Here is a 21587-nt window from a genome sequence, read left to right as displayed (position 1 = left end):
TGCCATCCTGGGTTCTCAGCCTCCTGAATAGTTTGAATTACAGGTGTGAGCCACTAATGCCCAGCAGAAGTTTGTCCTTTTAACGGTGTGATAATTACTACTACAAAAACACGGGAGGTGGGAGAGAGAGGGATGCAGCTCCATGGTATATGAAAGGCTCCGGTGTTGGATCCCCAACAGCAAATGAGGGGATGTACAGAATTTGTTTCAGGGGTTCACACGCCCAAGGCGAGGGGCTCAGCCTCAGAATCCCAGGTAGTAATTGTTGGCCAGCCTCATTTTTCAGCCATGTGAACTGAGGCTCAGAGCAGGGGACAGAATGGCTCCAGGTAACAGCAGGAAGTCGAGATCTGGCTCACTTTTCTGCCAATCATTATGTGGGTGAGCGGGTGGGCATGGAGGGACCACGCCCACTGGAGGGGCGGAGCGGAGGGCGTGGCCCGTGTCTGTCCCGCCTCCGCCGCCGGGCTCGGGGGCGGAGCCTCCCTCCAAACCTGCGCCGCTCCAACATGGCTCCGCGGTTGTGCGGCATCTCCGCGAGCGCGCGGCGGCTGCTGGGGAGCCCAGGGTCCCGCGGCGGGGACGGCGCGGCTGCAGCTGCGGCGCGGTGAGAGCCCGGCTGGGGGGTGGGGCGGCCGTGCGCGCGCGCGGGACCGGGAGGCTGGAGTCCTGGGCGGGGGATGGGGATGGGGGGCGGGGAGGATGGAGACTCCTCGGCTTGTCACCCTGGGGGCAGAGGCGGAGCCGGGAGCCAGGCCTGGGGAAGAATGCGGGAGAGGTGGAAAGGCTGGGATAGGGTCTTTGGTCGTCTTGAGATTCGCAGTGTAGCCCAGGCTGGTCTTGAACTTGCAGTCCTCTTGCCTCCGCCTCTCAGGTGTTGGGACTCTACCATGCCCCGCTAGGCAGGGCCTTTATCCTGTTGGGGCTCTGGGTCTGGGTTGAGAAAGTTGGGTTGAGTTGCCGGGCTATTTCTCGGGTCCTGGAGAGTGGGAGGAGGCGGAGGATGAGATTATTCAGCAACCCTTTCCTTACCTAGCACTGTGATTTTCTAGCACACACTGGCTGTGGGGGGTGGGGTCAGGGGACGACTTCTGGGCCTTGCAGCACCCATCTGGGGAAGAGATGGTGGCTGGTGGGTGCAGTGGGGGACCCACAAAGATCTGTTCATTCTTACCTTTCCCCACCCTGAATGGTACAGGTGGGTTGACTAACAGAGTGCCCTGAGGGGATGGGAATTGTCCAAGGTCATTGTCCCTGCGGTGTCCTGGCTGTACTAATTTGGGGCAGTGTCTCCAGATGCACCATGCACTTTGTACCACAATTGGTAGCCTCCTGAGAGAAGGAGGCTGCTAGGCCATGTGCTCAGCCCTAGCTGTTGTCTGACCCTGCTCTGGTGCTCAGACAGAGCTTGGCTTTTCCTGACTGGCTCTGGATGGCTCCTCCCTCCTCCATGCCTGTCACTCTGTGTGTGTAGGACCTAGTGCTGACCTGTCTCTCTCATTAGATCATTTGCCTATTTTTCTGTATCCCCATTCCCTCTCCCTCCCACAGTGACCATGATAGGCCTCCCACATGTCAAGAGGGTTCTTCCTACCCAGCTGCCCCAGAGCAAAACTGAAGAGCTCTGTTAGACCTTAGCATGGGGTGTTAGAACATTATGTGTGCAGTGGAGCTTTGGGATAATGTTGGGGGAACGCAGCCAGCCCCACCACATGCCCCTTACCTGGACTACCAAATAACGAAAGAGAAAGCTGACATCATGAAATTAGACTTGCTTTTTTTGATGGGGTGACCTTGGGTATGTCATTGGACCTCTTCAAGTCTCAGATTCCTCATCAGTACAGAAAAGAGGAAATAATACATATCTCATAGGCCTATTTGTGTTTGTTTTTTTATTTTGCTCTCTGTGTGTGTGTGTGTGTGAGTGTGTGTGATGCTGGTGACTAAAACCAGGGTTTCACACCTGCCACTGAAACTATACCCCCAGTACTCCTGGGATTGTTGAGGATTAAAGAGTTCCATGGTTAGTCTCTTGCTGGTGGCTCGCACCTGTAATCTCAAATTCTAAGGAGGCTCAGATCTGAGGATCAAATTTTGAAGCTAGCCAGACCAGAAAAAGCCCAAGACACCTTATTTCCAATTAATCAGCACAGAAGCTGGACTGGAGGCATGGTTCAAGTGGCAGAGCATCAGCTATGTGTGTTTCTGGGTGTCGTTTTTTTCCCCAGTCCTGGGGCTTGAACTCAGGGCCTGAGCACTGTCCCTGGCTTCTTTTTGCTCAAGGATAGCGCTTTGCCACTTGAGCCACAGCACCACGTCTGGCCGCTTTCTATATATGTGGTGCTAGGGAATCGAACCCAGAGCTTCAGGTATACGAGGCAAGCACTCTTGCCACTAGGCCATATTCCCAGCCCATCAGCCATGTGTGAAAAAGCAGAGTGAGAGCACAAGACCTTTAGTTCAAACCCTGGGACTGCTAGGCCCCAGTGGTTCATGCCTGTAATCCTAGCTATTCAGGAGGCTGAGATCTGAAGATCTCGCTTTAAAGCCAGCCTGGGCAGCAAAGTCCTCGAGACTTTTATCTCCAATTAACCACTAGAAAACTGGAAGTGGCACTGTGGCTCAAAGTGGTAGAGCACTAGCCTTGAGCTGAAGAGCTCAGGGACGCGCCCAAGCCCAGAGTTCAAGCCGCATGACCAACTAAAAACTAGAATCCCCCGCCCACCCCCCCCCCCCAATCCATGCTGGTTCGTGCCTGCAATCCAGGAGGTGGATAGCAAGAGGATCAAAGTTCAAATCCAGCCCTAGCAAAAATTTGGCAAGACCCATCTCAACCAATAGCTGAGTGTCATTCTTGTCATTCTTGCCAAGGTTGGCTTCAAACCATGTTTCTCAGCTCTCTACTGCCTGCGTAGCTGCGATTATAGATGTACATCACTATGCTTGTCCTTTCACTTTTGTGTGTGTGTGCCAGTTTTGGGGCTTGAACTCAGGGCCTGGGTGCTGAGTTTGGCTCAAGGCCAGTGCTCTACCACTTGAGGCACAGTGCTACTTCTGGCTTTTTCTGAGTAGTTTATTGGAGATAAGAGTCTCACAGACTTTCCTGCCCAGGCTGGCTTAGAATTGTGGTCCTCAGATCTCAGCCTTCTGAGTATCTGGGATTACAGGTGTGAACCACCAGCACCCAGCTAAATTTTATTTTTTTGGCAGTTCTGGGTTTGAACTCGGGGTCTTGCACTTGCAAGAAAGGTGTTTTACCAATTGATCCATGTCCCCAACCTTGGCCATTACTTTTTAATTTAATTAAAAAATGTTTTAGGAGGCCGGGAATATGGCCTAGTGGTGGAATGCTTGCCTCTCGTACATGAAGCCCTGGATTTGATTCCTCAGCACCACATATATAGAAAAAGCCAGAAGGGGCGCTGTGGCTCAAGTGGTAGAGTGCTTGCCTTGAGCAAAAGGAAGCCAGGGACAGTGCTCAGGCCCTGAGTTCAAAGCCCCAGGACTGGGGGAAAAAATGTTTTTTCAGTGTTAGGGATGGCATCCAGTGCTTGTTGCATGCTAGGTAAGTGCTCTACCACTAAGCTATAGAATCCCTTCCCTTCCCTCCCTTTGCCCCCCAGAGTGAGACAGGCCGAGGGAGTCAAAGAGAGAAGAAAACATTGTGCATTCACTGAGACAAGGAGATCTGAACTTATGAAAATGTGTGCTTGAGGATGCTGGCTTGGAGTTCAGATCCACCCTGTCATCTTGCTCTCTGGTGGGGTTTTACTGTAGAAATCCCCTTCAGGTTAGACTGCTCTGCCTCATTCACTTTATAGATGGGAAAGCTGAAGCCCACAGGCCGGAAGTTTCTGAACCCCTCTTTGTGTCCCAGCCCCCAGGCACTCTTCCCCAGGGCTGGCTTCTGGCCATTTATCCTGGTTACTATCTGTGTTAATAGATTACCAGAAGCCAAGCTGGGGAGCAAAGGTCTTGGTCCACAAACTGTGGAGCCACTCTCTTTCCCTGCCACCACCCCTCTAGGGGTGAGGCAGCCCCTCTGCAGTCCAACCAAATGTCTCACCCCACGTGGGGGCTAGCCCTACTCCCTGATTTGCTGTACTACCTTGGGAGATTCCTTAAACTGGTCAAGCAAACTATTTTATCTTCCTGAAAGTGGGAACTGCCGGGAAGAGTCCCAACATTATAAAGATCATGGCACTGATCCTATGAGATCATGCAAATTGAGAAATTCAGCACAGATCTCAAGCTAAAATATATTGGCCTAAGCCAGGATCTGGTAGCTCACACCTGTAATCCTAGTTACTCAAGAGGCTGAGATCTGAGGATTGCAGTTTGAAGCCAGCTGGGTTTGGAAAGTCTATGAGACTCTTACCTCTAATTAACCACCAGAAAACTGGAAGTGGCACTGTAGCTCAAAGTGGTAGACCACTAGCTTGAGCAAAAGGAGCTCAGGACAGTGACCAGGCCTAGAGTTCAAGCCCCAGGACCACCTAAAAAAAAAAAAGTTGGACTGGAGGTGTGGCTCAAGTGGTAGAGGATTAACTGAAGCAAGCAAGCTGAGCAAGTAGGCAGCTGTAGTTCTATCCTGGGTATCAGTAAAAACCAACATATAAAGAATAAAGAAATGGGAATGGGAATGTGGCTTAGCAGTGGAGTGCTTGCCTAGCATGCATGAAGATCTGGGTTCGATTCCTTGGCACCACATAAACAGAAAAAGCCAGAAGTGGAGCTGTGGCTCAAGTGGTAGAGTGCTGTCCTTGAGCAAAAAAGAATCCAGGGACAGTGCTCAGGCTCTGAGCAAGAATAAAGAAACGTAACCACCTACCTCTCCTCTGTCCTAGCTAAACAGAATAGTTTAGTACAGATAGTTCAGAACAGATTCCTTTAACACCGAGTTGCCTAATGTCAGCCTGTGGTCAGGGACCGGGGGTGGGGGCTGGGAGGTGGGGGAGAGCAGGTGCCGTGGGGAGATGAGTGAGTGGGTGGAATATGAACTGGAAAATTCCAGAAAATAAACAAAACCATATTTGCTTACATTTCTACACATTACAATTGTTCTAGTTTATTATGATGGTGCCTAACATAAACTTCATGACAAGTATGTACATATAGATAACATCTATAGTTTGACACTATCTTTAGTTTCTAATATCCACAGGGCTTGGAGTTTATCTTTCTTCCTTAAGGGAAGACTTCTATATTAGCATTTCAGAACAAATCATTTTTCCATCTTCCTTTGTGACCAAACAAATCTATCACCATTGTAAGATGATTGTTTTATCTTTATAGTAATGAGGGTTGAACCAACACATTCTGTACCATTGAGCCATACATTTCCCTCCCCCATCAGATAATTCCTTCCTTCCTTCCTTCCTTCCTTCCTCCTCCCGCCTCCCTCCTCCCCTCCCTTTCTCTTTCTCTCCTTCCTTCCTCCCCCTTTCTTTTTCTCTCTTTCTCTGTTTGTGCACATGTGTGGGGTGTGTGTGTGTGTGTGTGTGTGTGTGTGTGTGTATCCATCCCTGTGTCCTGGGGCTTGAACACAGGGTCTGGGCACTGTTCCTAAACTCGAGTGCTCAAGGCTAGCACTCTATCTCTTTGAGCCACAGCTCTACTTCCAGCTTTTGGTGGTTCATTAGAGATAAGAGTCTCACAGACTTTCCTGCATGAGCTGGCTTCAAACCTTGATTCTCAGAACTCAGCCTCCTGAGTAGCTAGGATGACAGGTGTGAGCCACCACTATCTGACAGTTTGTTTCTTCTTGTCAGTCTCAGTTTGAAAGAAAGTAATATCTTTAATTGTCAGACATTTGTTCTAGCCTCACAAAAGACTTGCAAGAAGAGAAGGCTTGCCCACACTGCCAGGAATTCTCTCTGCAGACTTGCTTTTCAGACCTGGCCAAAGCTTCAAGGCTGTAGGGTAAGAAGATAGATCGCCTAAAATAAGCTGTGTGCTGGGGCCTTGGATGTGGGGTGGAGGGGACAATACCCAGTGCTAGGTTTCCCTGCTCCTGGCACCACTGTCTGTAGAAGAAGCCTTTGTTTTCGCAGCACCCTGTCCAGGTGGGCAGAACAAGTGAGTGAGTAAATGAGTGAATGAATGAATGCATGCATTATCCTCTGTGACACCTTTTGCCCTTCTCTGCCCCAGTTCCCCATCTCATTTCCCAGAGGCAGGAGGCAGAGCCCCGGCCTGTTGACTGTGTCCAGCCATACTTTCCAAGGGCTGGAACCTCACCAGGACAAGGCTTGTCTTTGGCTGTTTGTAGGGTATAGAAGGTGGGCAGCATCCAAGTGCAGGATGAGCACTGGGGAGGACCGAGTGCAACCTTCTTGGAGCTTGGTGTGAGCTTGGTGTGAAGCTGCAGGTAGGGCTCAAGTGGTACAGCACCTTCCTAGCAAGCATAAGGCCCTGAGTTCAATCCCTAGTACTGTGCAACAAAGCAAACAAGAAAACCTTAAAGTGAGCACGGAGGTCAGTTACAATGATGGTTATCTGGGCTGGGAATATGGCCTAGTGGCAAGAGTGCTCGCCTCGTATACATGAAGCCCTGGATTTGATTACTCAGCACCACATATATAGAAAAGACCAGAAGTGGCACTGTGGCTTAAGTGGCAGAGCGCTAGCCTTGAGCAAAAAGAAGCCAGGGACAGTGCTCAGGCCCTGAGTCCAAGCCCCAGGACTGGAAAAAAAAAAAAAAAAGGTGGTTATCTCAGCTACTCAGGGCGTGGAGGCAAAAACTAGGAGGGTCACCATCAGAGGATGGACTGGGCAAAAACAGACTATCAGAGAAAGAAAAGAACTAGAGCAAAAATGGTTGGAGGCAGTTGGGAGCTGGTGGCTCAGGCTTGTAATCCTAGTTACTCAGAAGGCTTAGATCAAAGGATCATGGTTAAAAGCCAGGCAGGCAGGAAAGTCCATAAGACTCTTATCTCCAATTAACCTCCCAAAGACCAGTGACTCCCTGTGACTCCAAGTGGTAGAGGGCTGGTCTTGAGCACAAAAGCTTAGGGACAGCGCCCAGGCCCTGAGTTTCAGCTCTAGGACTGACAAAATAAACAAAGGAAACAACTGGAAGTGGTACTGTGGCTCAAGTGGTAGAGTGCTGGTCTTGAGCAAAAGAATCTCAGGGACAGCTCCCAGGCCCTGAGTTCAAGCCCCAGGTCTGGCAAAAATGGCCAGAAGCATGGTCCAAATGGTAGAGCACCTGCCTAGCAAGTGTGAGGCCCTGAGTTCAAACCCCAGAACCATGTTTGTGTGCCACATGCACACACACACACACACATACACACACACACACCTTGGAGTGTTGCAGTTAGAGAACACCTGGAGAATGGAGGGGAGTGTGAGGAGCAGACACTGGTGAGATTGGTTGGGTTGGTGGGGCAAGGTGGGTTTGGGGGCTGATCCACTTGACAAGAGGCTGCAATTGTGGGAAGCAGGTAAAGTGGAGGCAGGGAGGCTGGAGCGAAGGGGTGGGAGGTGAGGCTGCCTCTCCTGGCCTCCTAGTCCCTGCAGAGTTTCAAGAGACTGACTGGGCAGCTGGGGTCTCTGTTGAAGGGACCCCATCTGCCCAGCTAATGGTATTTTTAACTGGAACTGCCACAGGACTCTGTTGGCCCTATTGCCGGTCACCAGCTAGACTGGGCAGACAGAATTGGCGGCCCTTCCCCTCCCCCCCTCCTGCCTCCCCTGACCTCTTCTGCGTCCTCCAGTTTCTACTCCAAGGACAGTGAAGGCAGCTGGTTCCGCTCCCTCTTTGTCCACAAGGTGGACCCCCGGAAGGATGCCCACTCTACCCTGCTGTCCAAGAAGGAGACCAGCAACCTCTATAAAATCCAGTGTGAGTAGCTGCCAGCCCCCATCCTCTCAGGACAGTGTGGAGACCCCGGCCCATGCTGACATCCCATGCTGGCCACCCTGACCCCACCCACCACACATGCACGTGCACCCTGCGTCACCCCCTTGTCTGTCCTCTGTTGCAGTTCACAATGTGAAGCCTGAGTGTCTGGATGCCTACAACAGCCTCACGTGAGCATCCTCCCACCCCCCAAACCCCCAATCCTCAGAACATCCCCTACCTTCTCCTACTTGTAGAAATCGAAGGGATGAGTTCAGAGCAGGAAGGCTAAGAACATCTTGTCTTCTATTACACCCGCCCTGGGGGTCCCCAGTTGAAATCCTGATCTCAGGGGTCCTTAGCTGCTATGGGCCCTGTCCCTCACTGTGCCCTCCCACAGGGAGGCTGTGCTGCCCCAGCTGCACCTGGATGAGGACTACCCCTGCTCGCTTGTGGGCAACTGGAACACGTGGTACGGCGAGCAGGACCAGGCAGGTGAGATGCCTGCCTCCCTGGGATCACAGCTGCCGGTACCTGAGCACCTTTCCTGTCTTGCTGCTCTCCACACCCTCCACAGTAGCACCTGCAGTGTGTGTGTGTGTGTGTGTGTGTGTGTGTGTGTGTGTATCCAAGTGCACACTTTTTTGCCTCACTCCCCTGCTCAAACACCTGTGGTGGCACCCCTGAGCCTTCCACACTCAGCCTCAGTTCGTCTTATCCTGCCTAGGCCTCCCTGGCTCCCCTGATGGAACATTTCATGCTCAGTTTCCAGGATGCCTTTCACAATCTTTCCCCCACTGGGAGGATTCTCCCTTGGCTTACTTCACTGGCTCACCTGTCTTTCTTCCAGTCTTATTATTTAACATAGTTATCACTTCCTCCTGAAGGCACCCCAGGATTTGCTCTATTCAGGCTGGGCTAAGAGCCTCCCCTGGCTCTCCAGCCCCTAGTACTCTCCCCTTCCGGTTCTGCTCTGATACCTGTAGCTGTCTCCCCATGTGGATGCTACACCCCCAGTGTACAGCACATGGAGCGCAGATCTGTAGGGGTACCCGCAGACCCTATCCACAAATAGCTTCTTTTTTTCTTTTGCCAGTCCTGGGACTTCATGTATACAAGGCAAGCACTTTTTGCCACTAGGCAATATTCCCAGCCCACCACAAATAGCATCTTAGAATTAGATTAGTTAGAATTGCATGCTAAAAATCCATTTCCTCAGTCACTGCAGCCACATTTCGAGTGCCCACGTGGCCCACAGCTGCCACTGTGGACAGCTACAGAGCATTTTTATTGTGGCATAGGGCCCTTGGACAGTGCTGGTTTAGATAACCTGCCTTGCACAATTTATGTGCGTGTGTGTGTGTATACACACACACCTGCCAGTATTGGAGCTTGAACTGAGGGCTAGACATTGTCCCTTAACATTTTTGCTCAAAGCTGGTTTTCTGCCAACTTGAGCCACAGCTCCACTTCTCATTTTTACTGATTAATTGGAGATTAAGATTCTCCTTTGGGGTATGAATGTGGCTTAGTGGTAGTGTGCTTGCTTGCCTAACATGAATGAAGCCCTGGGTTTGATTCCTCGGCACCACATAAACAGAAAAAGCTGGAAGTGGTGCTGTGGCTCAAGCAGTAGAGCACTAGCCTCGAACAAAAAAGCTCAGGGACAGTGGCTTGGAATGTGACCTAGTGGTAGAGTGCTTGCCTAGCATGCATGAAGCCCTGGGTTCAATTCCTCAGCACCACATATATAGAAAAAGCCAGAAGTGGCACTGTGGCTCAAGTGGCAGAGTGTAGCCTTGAGCAAAAAGAAGCCAGGGACAGTGCTCAGGCCCCTGAGTTCAAGCCCCAGGACTGGAAAAAAAAAAAAAAAAAAAAGATTCTCCTGGACTTTCCTGCCCAGGCTGCCTTCCAACCATGATCCTTAATCTCAGCCTCCTGAGTAGCTAGGGTCACATGTGAGTAGCCAGGGTCACATGTGTGAGCTACCGGCACCCAATGTCAATGGCACCCAGTTCCATTGTCACATTTAAACCACATTGGAGCCAGCCAGCATCCTGGCAGCCCCCTGACCTGCGCCCTCCCTCAACAGTACACCTCTGGCGATTCTCAGGCGGCTACCCAGCCCTCATGGACTGCATGAACAAGCTCAAAAACAACAAGGTATGTCTGCATCACAGAGTCACTTCCACCCCCAAAGGCTGTGCCTCTCCATGGGCCCCACTGCAGGTGGTCATTCCTTCCTCAACATGCTCACACTGCCTGGTCCCCAGGAATACCTGGAATTCCGGAAGGAGCGGAGCCGTATGCTGCTGTCCAGGAGGAACCAGTTGCTCCTGGAGTTCAGCTTCTGGAATGAGCCACAGCCCAGAGCCGGTGGGAACATCTATGAGCTGAGGACCTACAAGCTCAAGGTGTGTCCTTCTCCAGCCTGGCACCCTCCTTGGGCTTCTCTTCTGACCCTAGGAGCGCAGAACAAGTGTACTGACACGCATGTGCCAGCTGTGAGGCTTTGGGGAGGGGGGGAAGTTGTGCTGCTGAGAGCCAAAGGGCTCATTCTTGTTCTTGGTTCTCTTTCAGCCAGGAACCATGATTGAGTGGGGGAACAACTGGTGAGTAACAGCCCTGGGACTGAGGGTGTAGGGGAACCCTGGGCCACTGAGTGGTCAGGGGAGCCTAAAGAAAGAGCAGCCTAGAGATGCAGACCTGCAGGAGGTGAAGCCTCGCTTGGTAAAGCAGCAGCCAGTGGTGGTGCCTCCTTGGTACCATTCCCCAGTAGTCCTTCCTGCCAGCCCCAGGCCCCACACGGGCAAGGATTCAGCCTGGGTCCACCTTGGCCATGCCTCTACCCTACACTCTGCCATTTCCAGGGCCCGGGCCATCAAATACCGGCAGGAGAACCAGGAGGCTGTGGGCGGCTTCTTCTCACAGATAGGGGAGCTCTACGTTGTGCATCATCTCTGGGGTAGGTCACGGGTTTCCCTCTCTCTAGTGTCAGCCTGTGTGCCTTTATTTACATTCTAGCAGAGGGAAATACCGTGTCAACCAACAACTTGCCAAAAATGACTCATTTCAGATGACTGCTGATACTGTAGAAAGAAGGCAGGAAGAGGTGATAGAGAAAAACACAAGGGACCTACACTGAACTTGAGTAGGGAAAGAAGGCCTCCCTGAGGGCTGAATGTAAGCACAGAGCCATCTGTGTAAGGAGCTAGCCGTGATTGGCTGGAGGGAAACATGGCAAGTGGAGGGAACAGCATGTGCAAAGGCCCTGTGGTAGGTAGGGGGCCTCTGGAAGGGAGGATGGTGTAGGAGTGAGTGGGGAAGAGTGTAAGGAGATGGAATGGGACAGATATTAATCTGTGCCTCACAGGCTGTGGGATTCACTGGGATTTACCGGAAATAAACTGGGAGCCTCAGGAGTAATAATTCTGGCTGTTATGTTCCTGGGGAGAGTAGAGGAGAGCTTACATGAGCTCAAGCAGGTAAAGATAGGGCCTGGTCTCAGGTAGTAACACTGGGATGCTGAGCCTGTAGACTGAACCAATGGTATCTGAGATTGAATCATCCACTTCCCAGCCCAGCTCCCAGGCCCTGCCCTAAAATAGCTGTGTCATTTTGCCAAGATTGGAGGTCTAGGGGAAGAGCAGAGTAAAGGCCTAAGGAAGGTAACATTTAAGATTCTGGCACATCCAAATACCCATGTCATGCAGGATAGGATAGTTTGGGACTGAAAGTAGAAGTTTAAGAGTCATCAACATATGTATACTTCCTAAAATCTCAAAGGCCTTTTTCTACCTCAGGGCCTTTGCACGCATGCTGTTCTTCCTACTTGAAGCACTTTTTTTTTTTTTTTTTTTTTTTTTTTTTGTACAAGTGCCTTGGTGCCTTGGTTTGCTGATAGCCTGACAAAGACAACTGGGGTGGAAGAGGCCGCAGGGCAGGTTTGGGGTGGTAGGAAGGGCCCTGTGCTGGGGGAGATTGTCCGTGCCTGAAGAATGAGCTTGTGCCTTTCCCACAGCCTATAAGGACCTGCAGTCTCGGGAGGAGACTCGAAACGCTGCGTGGAGGAAGCGGGGCTGGGATGAGAATGTTTACTACACAGGTGAGCGCCTCCTCTGGGGGGTCAGTGGGGTCTTCAGAGGGCATTGATGGGAGCCCCGTGTGGGTGTGGAGTCCCTGAGCTTACTGCTCTGTGGTACTGGGATTTGATTTCAGAGCATACTCGATAGGCAGGTGCTCTACGACTTGAACCATACCTCCATTCCTTTTTGTGTTTGTTATTTATTTAAATTATTTTTTGTCAGTTGTGGGGCTTGAATTTAGGGCCTAGGTGCTGCCCCTGAGCTCTTTTGCTCAAGGCTAGCACTCTACCACTTTGAGCTACAGCTCTACTTCAAGTTTTCTGGTGTTTAATTGGAGATGAGAATCTCACAGACTTTCTTACCCGGGCTGGCTTTGAACTGTAATCCTCAGATCTCAGCCATCTGAGTAGAATTACAGACATGAGCCACCACCACCTGTTTGTTGTTGTGGGGTTTTTGTTGTTTGTTTTTTTTTGGAGTCACTCTGGGCAGCCTCAGTCCATGATTGTCCTACAGACAATCTGTTGAGTTGCTGGGACTACAGGTGTGCAACTACCACACCCAACTTGTTTTGAGGGAGTCTTGCTTTTTTCCTCCAGTTTAGCCTCAAACTATGATCCTCCCATATCTGCCTCCTGAGTAGTTAAGATTATGAGGATGAGCTACCTGAGGATGAGCTACCCTGACAGCTCTGATTTATGAGCAAGTTTTTGCTCTAGGTGTTACCACTTTGCTAGAAGCCAGGAGAACCCCTTGGAGTCAGTCAGTGGGACTGAGCCCACCATGCATGCAGGGCACTATAGCAAGTGACTGGTTGGTGGCACATAGATACACAAGAGTCTATCTTGGCCCTTGACAAGTCGGTCTGCAGTGACATTGCCTCACTTCCAGCTGGTGTGAGGGGACATGTTTGGGACAGGTAGCCTAGTCTGGCCTCAATCTATCAATCTTCTTGCCTCAGCCTGTCAACGACAGGCGTGCACTACCACACCAGGTTGGAAACTGCACTTTAACTAGGTGATTTCGCTGAACATTACAATCTGAAAAGCTCCAAGCAGGAAGAGAAATTTCACCTGCAGGGTGACCTTCAGCTCTTAGCCAGACTGTATTTCTCATCTGAAAAAAGGAGTTGGACTAAACAAGTGTTTCTTTTCTCCTTCTTCTTTTGTTTTTTGGTCAGTCATGGGGCTTGAACTCGAGGTTGGGCACTGTCCCTGAGCTTTTTCACTGAAGGCTAACACGCTACCATTTAGAGCCCCAGCACCACTTCCAGTTTTCTGGTGGTTAATGAGTCTCATGGACTTTCCTGCCTGGGCTGGCTTTGAACTGGGATCTGAGGACCGTAGCCTCCTGAATAGCTAGGATTATAGGTGTGAGCCACCAGCACCTAGCTTTTTTTTTGTTGCTTTTTTTTTTTTTTTTTGGTGCCAGTCCTGGGGCTTTGAACTCAGGGCCTGAACACTGTCCCTGAGTGCTCAGAGGTAGCACCTTACCACTTGAGCCACAGCTACACTTCTAGCTTTCTGATGTTTAATTGGATATGAGTTTCATGGGCTTTCCTGCTTGGGCTGGCTTTGAGGTGTGATCCTCAGATCCCAGTCTCCTGAATAGCTAGGATTACAGGTATGAGTCATCAGTGCCCAGCTAAGTGTTTTTTTGTACCTCAGCTCCTGGTTTTGAATTTCCATTCTCAGATCTTAATCTCTGAGTACCTAGGATGACACGTGTGAGCCCCTAGCACCCAGTGAACCCCGTATAGTTTTTCTGACAGTATACTACCACCAAGGTTATCTTTTATTTTTTTTCCTCTTTTGGTGCTGAATTCAACCCTATACCTTGTACCTGCTAATAAGAATGTACTCTACTACTGAATTCCACTGCCGGCCATATAATTGCCTTCTTGATATTTTTCTTCAAACTGTCTTACTTTGTCCTTAACCTATCTTTGTCCTTAATATCTATGAAATTTGTGTGTGTGTGTGTGTGTGTCCTGGGGCTTGAACTCAGGGCCTGGATGCTTTCCCTGAGCTGTTTTTACTTAAGGCTAGCACTCTACTATTTGAGCCATAGCTCCACTATTGCCTTTTTTGGTGGTTACTTGGAGATAAGTCTCAGGGACTTTCTTGCCCAGGCTTGCGTCAAACTGTAATCCTCAAATCTCAGCCTCCTGAGTATCTAGGACTACAGGCATGAGGCACTAGTGCCCAGCTATGAAATTAACTAGTTTCATTGTTTCTGTGGTGCTTTGGAGGGAACTCAGGCAATCATTCAAGCTGCTCAAGTGCTCTACCCCTAAGCTACATCCCCTCCCATGCTATCTAGTTCACATACATAACATATTGGTACTTGTCCTATGTCAGCATCTGGACCACTTTTCCCTTCGTGTTCGTTGTGTGTGTGTGTGTGTGTGTGTGTGTGTGGTCTGTGACCTCAGGCCTCTTCATGCCCTCTCCTCTCTCCACAGTCCCCTTGGTACGACACATGGAGTCTCGGATCATGATCCCCTTGAAGATTTCTCCTCTTCAGTGATCCTGCTGATGCCTCCACCTCCTTCCCCTTCTCTCCCAGGGCAGCCTGGGACAGCAGCGCTCTTGGTTTTAATGTTTTCTCAGCTTTGGAAGGGCTATAAAGAGTAGTGCTCAAGTCAAAGATGACAATGTTCTAAGCATGACAGCATTTCCCAGAAACCCTACCCCCACTCCCATCCCTGCCAATCTCCTTCTCCCTGCTGGAAGTAGTTTTGTATTTCCTTGAGTGAAGCATAACATTAGGTTTTCTCCCATTTCCCCCTCCCCCAAGATTCTTTTTCTCAAGACCACCAGTCTTTAGATATCACTATGGATATGATTTAGTTGAACAAAAGACTGCATGACCAATAGTTGGGAGGTTAGAGATTAGACCAGGCCTGACCCTTGGGAATTCACTGGTTTCCATTGGATGACCCACTTGTTGGACAAGCAAGTTTGAGCCAAGTCCTTTCCAAGGGGCAAAAGCCTAGAACTGCCATAAACCCTCCAATCAGCAAGAGCAGGAGATCCAGAAGTATTAGGCCACAGAAGACACACATGGAACACATAGATACCCATTTGGAGCTTAGCATTCAGAATGTGGGTCTGAATTGCAGAATTTGAAATAAAAAATTGTTAAGATAGAGATGATACAATTGTTAAGATAGAAATGATACAAACCCCATTGGGGTGGAGAGGGTTTCTTCCTAATATTAGTTGGAAAGAGGCTTGCCTGTTTCCTGCTAGTTTTAAACCTTCTCCTGCCTACCTTGTGACAGGTAAAGATAGGGACCAGGACCTGTATCTCTCTCCCTCACTCTTCATTCCTTTTCCCATAGTTGGACATTTTGTCAAGCAGACTTTACACAGTAGCCAGGTCTATGAAGTGGAACCAATGACTGGGGCAGGCCTGTGTGTCTGCTCAGCGACCTTCATACCTCTACAGACAAGCTTGATTGTGCCTCTTGTCTGGGAAAACGTGTAACTGACGGAACCAATTAAATATTTCTATAAATATTGGCGTCTCCATCTTCAGGGAACCTCAGCAGATGCCCAAGGCAGGGTGCAGAGCACTGCTCCCCTACCTGGCAGATCTGACCCCCTCCCGCGGGTGGGGTGGGGGTGGGAGAGTGAAGTCTTGAGCTATTCTCTGGGAATGTATCTTCATCCTCACCGCAGGGCAAGAGAAGGGACTGTCTGCACACATGGGGATTCAGGACACACGCATTTCTAGCTCCAGATAAGTAAAGTATCCCACCGGAAATCCTGGCGGCACGAGGGGATAGAAAACACATGGAAGTTTTCCAACACAGAGTGTGGTTTCGGTCCTTGGCAAATCAGGCCTAACGCGGAGAGACGCTGAGTGTGAAATGGGGCGATTATGCCCTTCCCGATTTGCTCCTTCACTGGTGACGGCACGGTTGCAGGCAGAGGCCAATCCGCTGGGGCCCACATTTTGGTGCTGCAGACTAAGCTCCAGGGCAATCGAACTTCTCCATCCTCATTAAGTAAACCGGGTCACCCACTCGCTGCGGGGCGCTGCTTTGCGCGGCGGGGCAAGCGAACGAGGGACGGGAGTCTTCCCCGTCCGCACAGCCTCAGTATCCCGGTACTAGAACAGCGGATCACAGTGTGGAGGCGCGGCTCAGCAAGGACCCGCCTCTTCCGCCCCACCCCACTCCTGCCGACCTCTCTCCCCGCCCGCCCACGTCACTTCCGGAGGCGCGCTTCCGGACTCCGCGACACACTTCCGGCGTGCCGCTCCTTCCTCCAGATTCTCTCTTATGGTTTGTGGAAGCGGGTCCTCCGCTTGCCGGAAGTTGCTCGCGGGAGCGGGGCGCCGGATTCTGTGGTGAGGAGCGGGTCGGTGTGGTGGGGCAGGTCCACGTGCGGTGGGGTGATGTCTGGAGTTTCGGGCCCGGAAGGTGCCCCTGGTCTGGGGCCCTGTCCAGCTCCGCCGCCCTCACACGCTAGGTCCCCATCGCTGGGCCTGTGGCCGTGTCCTTATCTCCCCCGCCCCACGGTGTGGCCTGGTGATGATGATGGTGGTCATGGTGATAACCACTCAGTTAATTGTGCCCCTTTGTGTGCCGGGGAACCTCGTGTGGCGCCAAAAGTTGGGGTTTCCTTTCGGGTTCCACTCTGGTGGGTTGAGCCACCTCAGCCTGTCATTGTACAGCCGTTTGTACAAAAGATTTTTAAGCCAGTTTCTTTTTGGGGGGGTGTGGGGGGGGTGGGATGGGTGGAAGTGTGGCTTCGCGCCTACAAGACGAGCGCTCTCCCGCGGAATGTCAGTCCCTTTTTAAACTTACTTTGTGAGAAAAGTTCTGATCTCTACACTATATATGGGAAACAGCCATCGCTTAAGCAAAAGATACTGAGGTCATTCAAGTCTGTAATCCTAGCTACCCCTGGAGACTGTTGGACGAAACTTTGGCGGGGATAGGATGGGGGCACAACCTTCTCAGCCAATAGAAAAGCTGGGCGTGGCCGGTGCTTGTCATCTCAGCTGGGGAGCCTAGATAGGAAGAGGATAGGTCCAGGTTCAGATCCAGGTATAAGTGCTAGATCATATTCCCAAAACTAAAGCAAAGTGGACTGAGGGTATATATTTCAAGGGCTAGAGTTCCTGCCTAGCAACTACAGAGATCAAAATTAAAACTGCAGTGGGAATAGTAATGTAATGGAAACAGACCCTTGTTAACTTTTTGCTTACTGTCAGAGAGGTAGTCCTTTTGTTACCGAGTAACACTGGTATTTTAGAAGTTCAAGAGAAACTAGGCAGCCAGAAGCCAGACTCTGGTGGCTCAAAACTGTAATCTTAACTGAGCTCTGAGGATCAAGATTCAAAGCCAGCCTCCAGCAAAAAAAAGTCAGCGAGACTCTAATTTCCAGTTAATCAGCAAAAAACCATAAGTGGAAGTGTAGTTCAAGTGGCCTTGAGTGAAAAATCCAAGTGAGAGTGTAAAACTCCAAGTTCAAGCCTCGGTACTCACAAAAAACTAGGCAATGAAATCCTTTACTGTACCCCCCTCCAATTAGGGATTGAACTTCAGGGCCTCATACTTGCTAGGTAAGAACTCCACTACTTGAGCTATGTCCTCAGCTATTGTTCTCAGCAATCAGAAGTTTCAAAGAAAGAAAATGGGTAACTGGACATGGTAGTTCTTGTAATCCTGGAATTCAGGAGGCTGAAGCAGGAAGATCTCATTTGCTTTGTGTGGAAGCATATCTAGAGGAGCCAAGACTGAATGCCATAAAATTTGAACATGAAAATTTGAGCACAGAGATTCCAACCTAGGAATCTCCAAATGCATCACAACTCATTTGGAGCCTTCCAGAAGTATTAGGACAGTACTGCCCACACCAGGAGGCTGTGGTGATGACAGAGGTATGCCAAGGGAGGATGTTTTGTGGTCATAGAGCTCCATGAAATGCATTAAAAAAAAAAAAACAAACTTATAGTCAAGCACCAGTGAGTGGGCAGTGCAGTATGACAAAGTCACTAGTGAACATCAGATGGACCCACACTTTAGCACACTAGTTTGAATCACTAACACATCTACACTTCCAGCTTTTTGGTGGTTGCTTGGAAGTACAAGTCTCACAGGCTTTCCTGCCAAGGCTGGTTTTGAACTGTGAGCCTCAGATCTTAGCCTCCTGAGTAGCTAGAATTTCAGGCATGAGCCACTGGCACCTAGCTTGGTTGGCCTTTATAAAGAAAGGACTTAGAGAATATTGCTGGGCAATACTGAGAGGAACATAGAGGCCTCAGGGTGTTTACAGGGACAGCATGTCACCTGGGGCCTGCTGAGTGCAGAATGCTTTGTGGGGAGTGAGCTGGATCTGAGTGGGGCAGAGGAAGGAGAGGTTGAAGATGATTCTGAGATGAATGGAGCAAGTGGGGAAACATTTTGAAAAAGGAGACAAGGACTAGAGATGTAGCTCAATGGTAGAGCACTTGCCTATCCTTCCCAAAGCCTACATACAGTTTGGCCCATGGCAACTAGAGAGGGGAGAGGAAATGGAGCAAACAGATTCATATTGGAGAGGCAGAAGGATGGTTCTCTGTGGACAGAAGATTCAACCTTATGGAAGGTTAAGTGATTTTGTTTTCCTGGTTCTTGGGCTTGAACTCAGGGTCCTTGCACTTGTTTGTGTGGCTAGTATTCTGCCACCTGAGCCATACCTCCAGCTCAGCTTTTTGCTAGTTATTTGGAGATGGAGTCTCTGACTTTTCTGCCTTCACTGGCCTCAAACTATGATCCTACTGTCTCAGCTTCTTGAATAGCTAGGATTACAGGCATGAGCTACTGGCACCCGGCTGTATATTTTCTTTAATTACTAAGACTATAGAATCCCAAATCTGTTAGACTCTGGAAAAAAAAATCTCGAAAACTTTCTCCTATTAACAACTCTCTGCTGTTTGCCTTCTGACTTCTAGGGACAGCCATGTCATCAGAATCCAGCAAAAAACGGAAACCCAAAGTGATTCGAAGTGATGGAGCTCCAACTGAAGGAAAGCGAAGTCGATCTGACATTGAGCAGGTGAGACTAGCCAGTTGTTACCAGGTGCCTAAGAAATTGCAGCTGTGGCCCAGAACCCTCAAGTTCTGTCAGCATGAGGGTTAACAGCAGCATCCCAAGAACCACCAGGCCTGTAGCAGACATGATTAATACTACACAGAGCATGTTCAAGTGTGATGTAAGGCTCTAGTTTTCCTAATGGTGCAAAAAAGCTTGGGCCTCAGCAGCACAATGTTGGAGCTCCAGAAATATCGCATCTCTCGATCTGCCATTAACAGAGTATCAGAACCACATGTCCCCACATCCTAAAGACTGGTCAGCAGGATTTGGGTTACATAGGATCTGGTGCATCTTCTCCAAAGCAGGCTATTGTGCAGCCATTTTGTTAGAACTTTGTATTTATTTGGAAGAGAATCTGCCCCACACAGCTTGGACAATATGATCCTATCTTGCTTAAAAGTAAAATGTGTCTGGGAATATGGCCTAGTGGCAAGAGAGCTCGTCTCGTATACATGAAGCCCTGGGTTCGATTCTCCAGCACCACATATCTAGAAAACGGCCAGAAGTGGCGCTGTGGCTCAAGTGGCACAGTGCTAGCCTTGAGCAAAAAGAAGCCAGGGACAGTGCTCAGGCCCTGAGTCCAAGCCCCAGGACTGGCCAAAAAAAAAAAAAAACAACAACAAAAAACAAAAAAACAAAAGTAAAATGTGTAGGGGCTGGGAATATGGCCTAGTGGTAAAGTGCTCACCTTGTATACATGAAGCACTGGGTTCGATTCCTCAGCATCACATATATAGAAAAAGGCTGGAAGTGGCGCTGTGGCTCAAGAGGTAGAGTGCTAGCCTTGAGCAAAAAAGAAGCCAGGGACAGTGCTCAGGCTCTGAGTCCACGAGCCAGGACTGGCAACAAAAACAAACAAAAGTAAAATGTGTACTTGAAGTCTTTGCAAATGCAATTTTGGTGCAGGGAAGAGATATTGTGGGCAATTTTCCATTTTCTTTTTTTATAGTTCTGTGTTCAGAATTATTTTCACCAAGCATGTGGTGATTGCTTTATAATGAAAAAGAGAAAAGGAGGGGCTGGGGGTTGTGGCTCAGTGGTAGGGTGCTTGCTTATCATGCCAAAGGCTCTGGGCTTGATTCCTAACACCGCAAAATGAACAGAGAGAGAGAGAGAGAGAGAGAGAGAGAGAGAGAGAGAGAATGTTCTACTTTGAAAATAAGCTAGACTTAGAGCTAATCTTATATAATGAGAGAGTTCAGGCCAATTACTTCTTCCCAATAAGGAGGCTTTCACCCCCTACCTGGAACTTCTCTTCTTGCCTCCACAGGAAGGTAAATACTATAGTGAGGAGGCTGAGGTGGACCTGCGGGATCCTGGCAGAGACTATGAGCTGTACAAGTACACGTGTCAGGAGCTTCAGAGGCTGATGGCCGAGATCCAGGACCTGAAGAGCAGGGGCGGCAAGGATGTGGTAAGGAGCAACACCACGGAGCCAAGGGGCTGCTAAGTCTGTGTAGATCGTGCTTCTTTTGAACCAAGCAGAGCCCTTTCTGATCTTGGCTTTCTGACCTTGGCTTTCTGACCTAGCCATGATCAGGTGATTGGAACCGAGAGGCTCTCAAACCTATTCATTTGTTGGAACTTGTCATCACCACTCAGTCAATCATTACAGTAATAAAAGAACAGGACAAGGGGCTGGGAATATGGCCTAGTGGTAGAGTGCTTGTCTTGTATACATGATGCCCTGGGTTCAATTCCTCAGCACCGCATATGTAGAAAAAGCCAGAAGTGGTGCTGTGGCTCAAGTGGTAGAGTACTAGCCTTGAGCAAAAAGAAGCCAGGGACAGTCCTAGGCCCTGAGTTCAAGCCCCAGGACTGCCCCCCCCCCCAAAAAAAAAGAAGACAAAAAAAAAAAGAAAAGAAACCAGGACAGGCAGGTGGCTCACACCTGTAATCCTAGCTTCTCAGCAGGCTGAGATCTGAGGATCCCTGTTCAAAGCCAGCCCAGGCAAGAAAGTCCATGCATGAGACTCTTATTTCCAATTAACTACCAAAAACCTGGTAGTGGAGCTGCGGCTCTAGTTGTAGAGCACTAGCCTTGAGCACCCAGGCACTGAGTTCAAACCCCAGGATTGGTGTGCATGCACATGAACAGAACAGTTGACTTTTCAATAAAGCACTCAGCAGTTTGCTAGACATTAGGAAATAGTAGTACATGTCTATTCCCTCTATCATAAAGACCAAAGAAGAAATTAATACTAATGTTAAGTGAATAAACTAGACTTCAGGGGCACACACAAATAAAATCAACTAAACAATGTGAAACTTTACAGTGTGTCTAACAACTAGATGGATATTTTTTTAAATCCATTTCTTTAAATCCATAAGATTATTGCATCCTATCTATTTTATGATAGTCAAACTTTATGGCTGTACTTTCGTTATTTTCATTTAAATTACCTGGTAACACTATTCCAAGAGGTCACTTTTTTTTTTCAGTTTAACAGTTTATTCATTTATTTCTTTTTCTTTTTTTCTATTTATTGTCAAAGTGATGTACAGAGAGGTTACAGTTTCATATGTTAGGCCTTGGGTACATTTCTTGTACTGTTTGTTACCTCC

General features: G+C 49.3%; 1 protein-coding gene across 5 annotated transcripts in view; it reads left to right on the top strand.

The window, feature by feature from the left end:
- The first annotated feature begins 458 nt into the window (after positions 1-458).
- The window catches only part of LOC125349261 (THO complex subunit 5 homolog), a 49816-nt gene continuing 28687 nt past the window's right edge, over positions 459-21587 (top strand). Inside the window, exons 1-11 of one of the 5 annotated variants that reach the window (XM_048343254.1) lie at positions 459-607; positions 7719-7846; positions 7989-8034; positions 8244-8338; positions 9936-10006; positions 10117-10257; positions 10424-10455; positions 10714-10808; positions 11865-11948; positions 18880-18983; positions 20293-20436. In XM_048343254.1, coding sequence (XP_048199211.1) covers positions 510-607; positions 7719-7846; positions 7989-8034; positions 8244-8338; positions 9936-10006; positions 10117-10257; positions 10424-10455; positions 10714-10808; positions 11865-11948; positions 18880-18983; positions 20293-20436 — 1038 coding nt within the window. In that variant the 5' untranslated portion in view covers positions 459-509. Of the gene's footprint in view, positions 608-5847; positions 5923-7718; positions 7847-7988; positions 8035-8243; positions 8339-9935; positions 10007-10116; positions 10258-10423; positions 10456-10713; positions 10809-11864; positions 11949-14392; positions 15453-16155; positions 16299-18879; positions 18984-20292; positions 20437-21587 lie in introns of those variants that run through there. The other 4 variants (XM_048343256.1, XM_048343259.1, XM_048343258.1 and 1 more) reach the window with 4 other exon arrangements.

This window comes from Perognathus longimembris, chromosome 3 (assembly GCF_023159225.1).
Source record: "Perognathus longimembris pacificus isolate PPM17 chromosome 3, ASM2315922v1, whole genome shotgun sequence".
NCBI lineage: Eukaryota > Metazoa > Chordata > Mammalia > Rodentia > Heteromyidae > Perognathus > Perognathus longimembris.
This window is presented reverse-complemented; position numbering and strand designations above follow the sequence as displayed.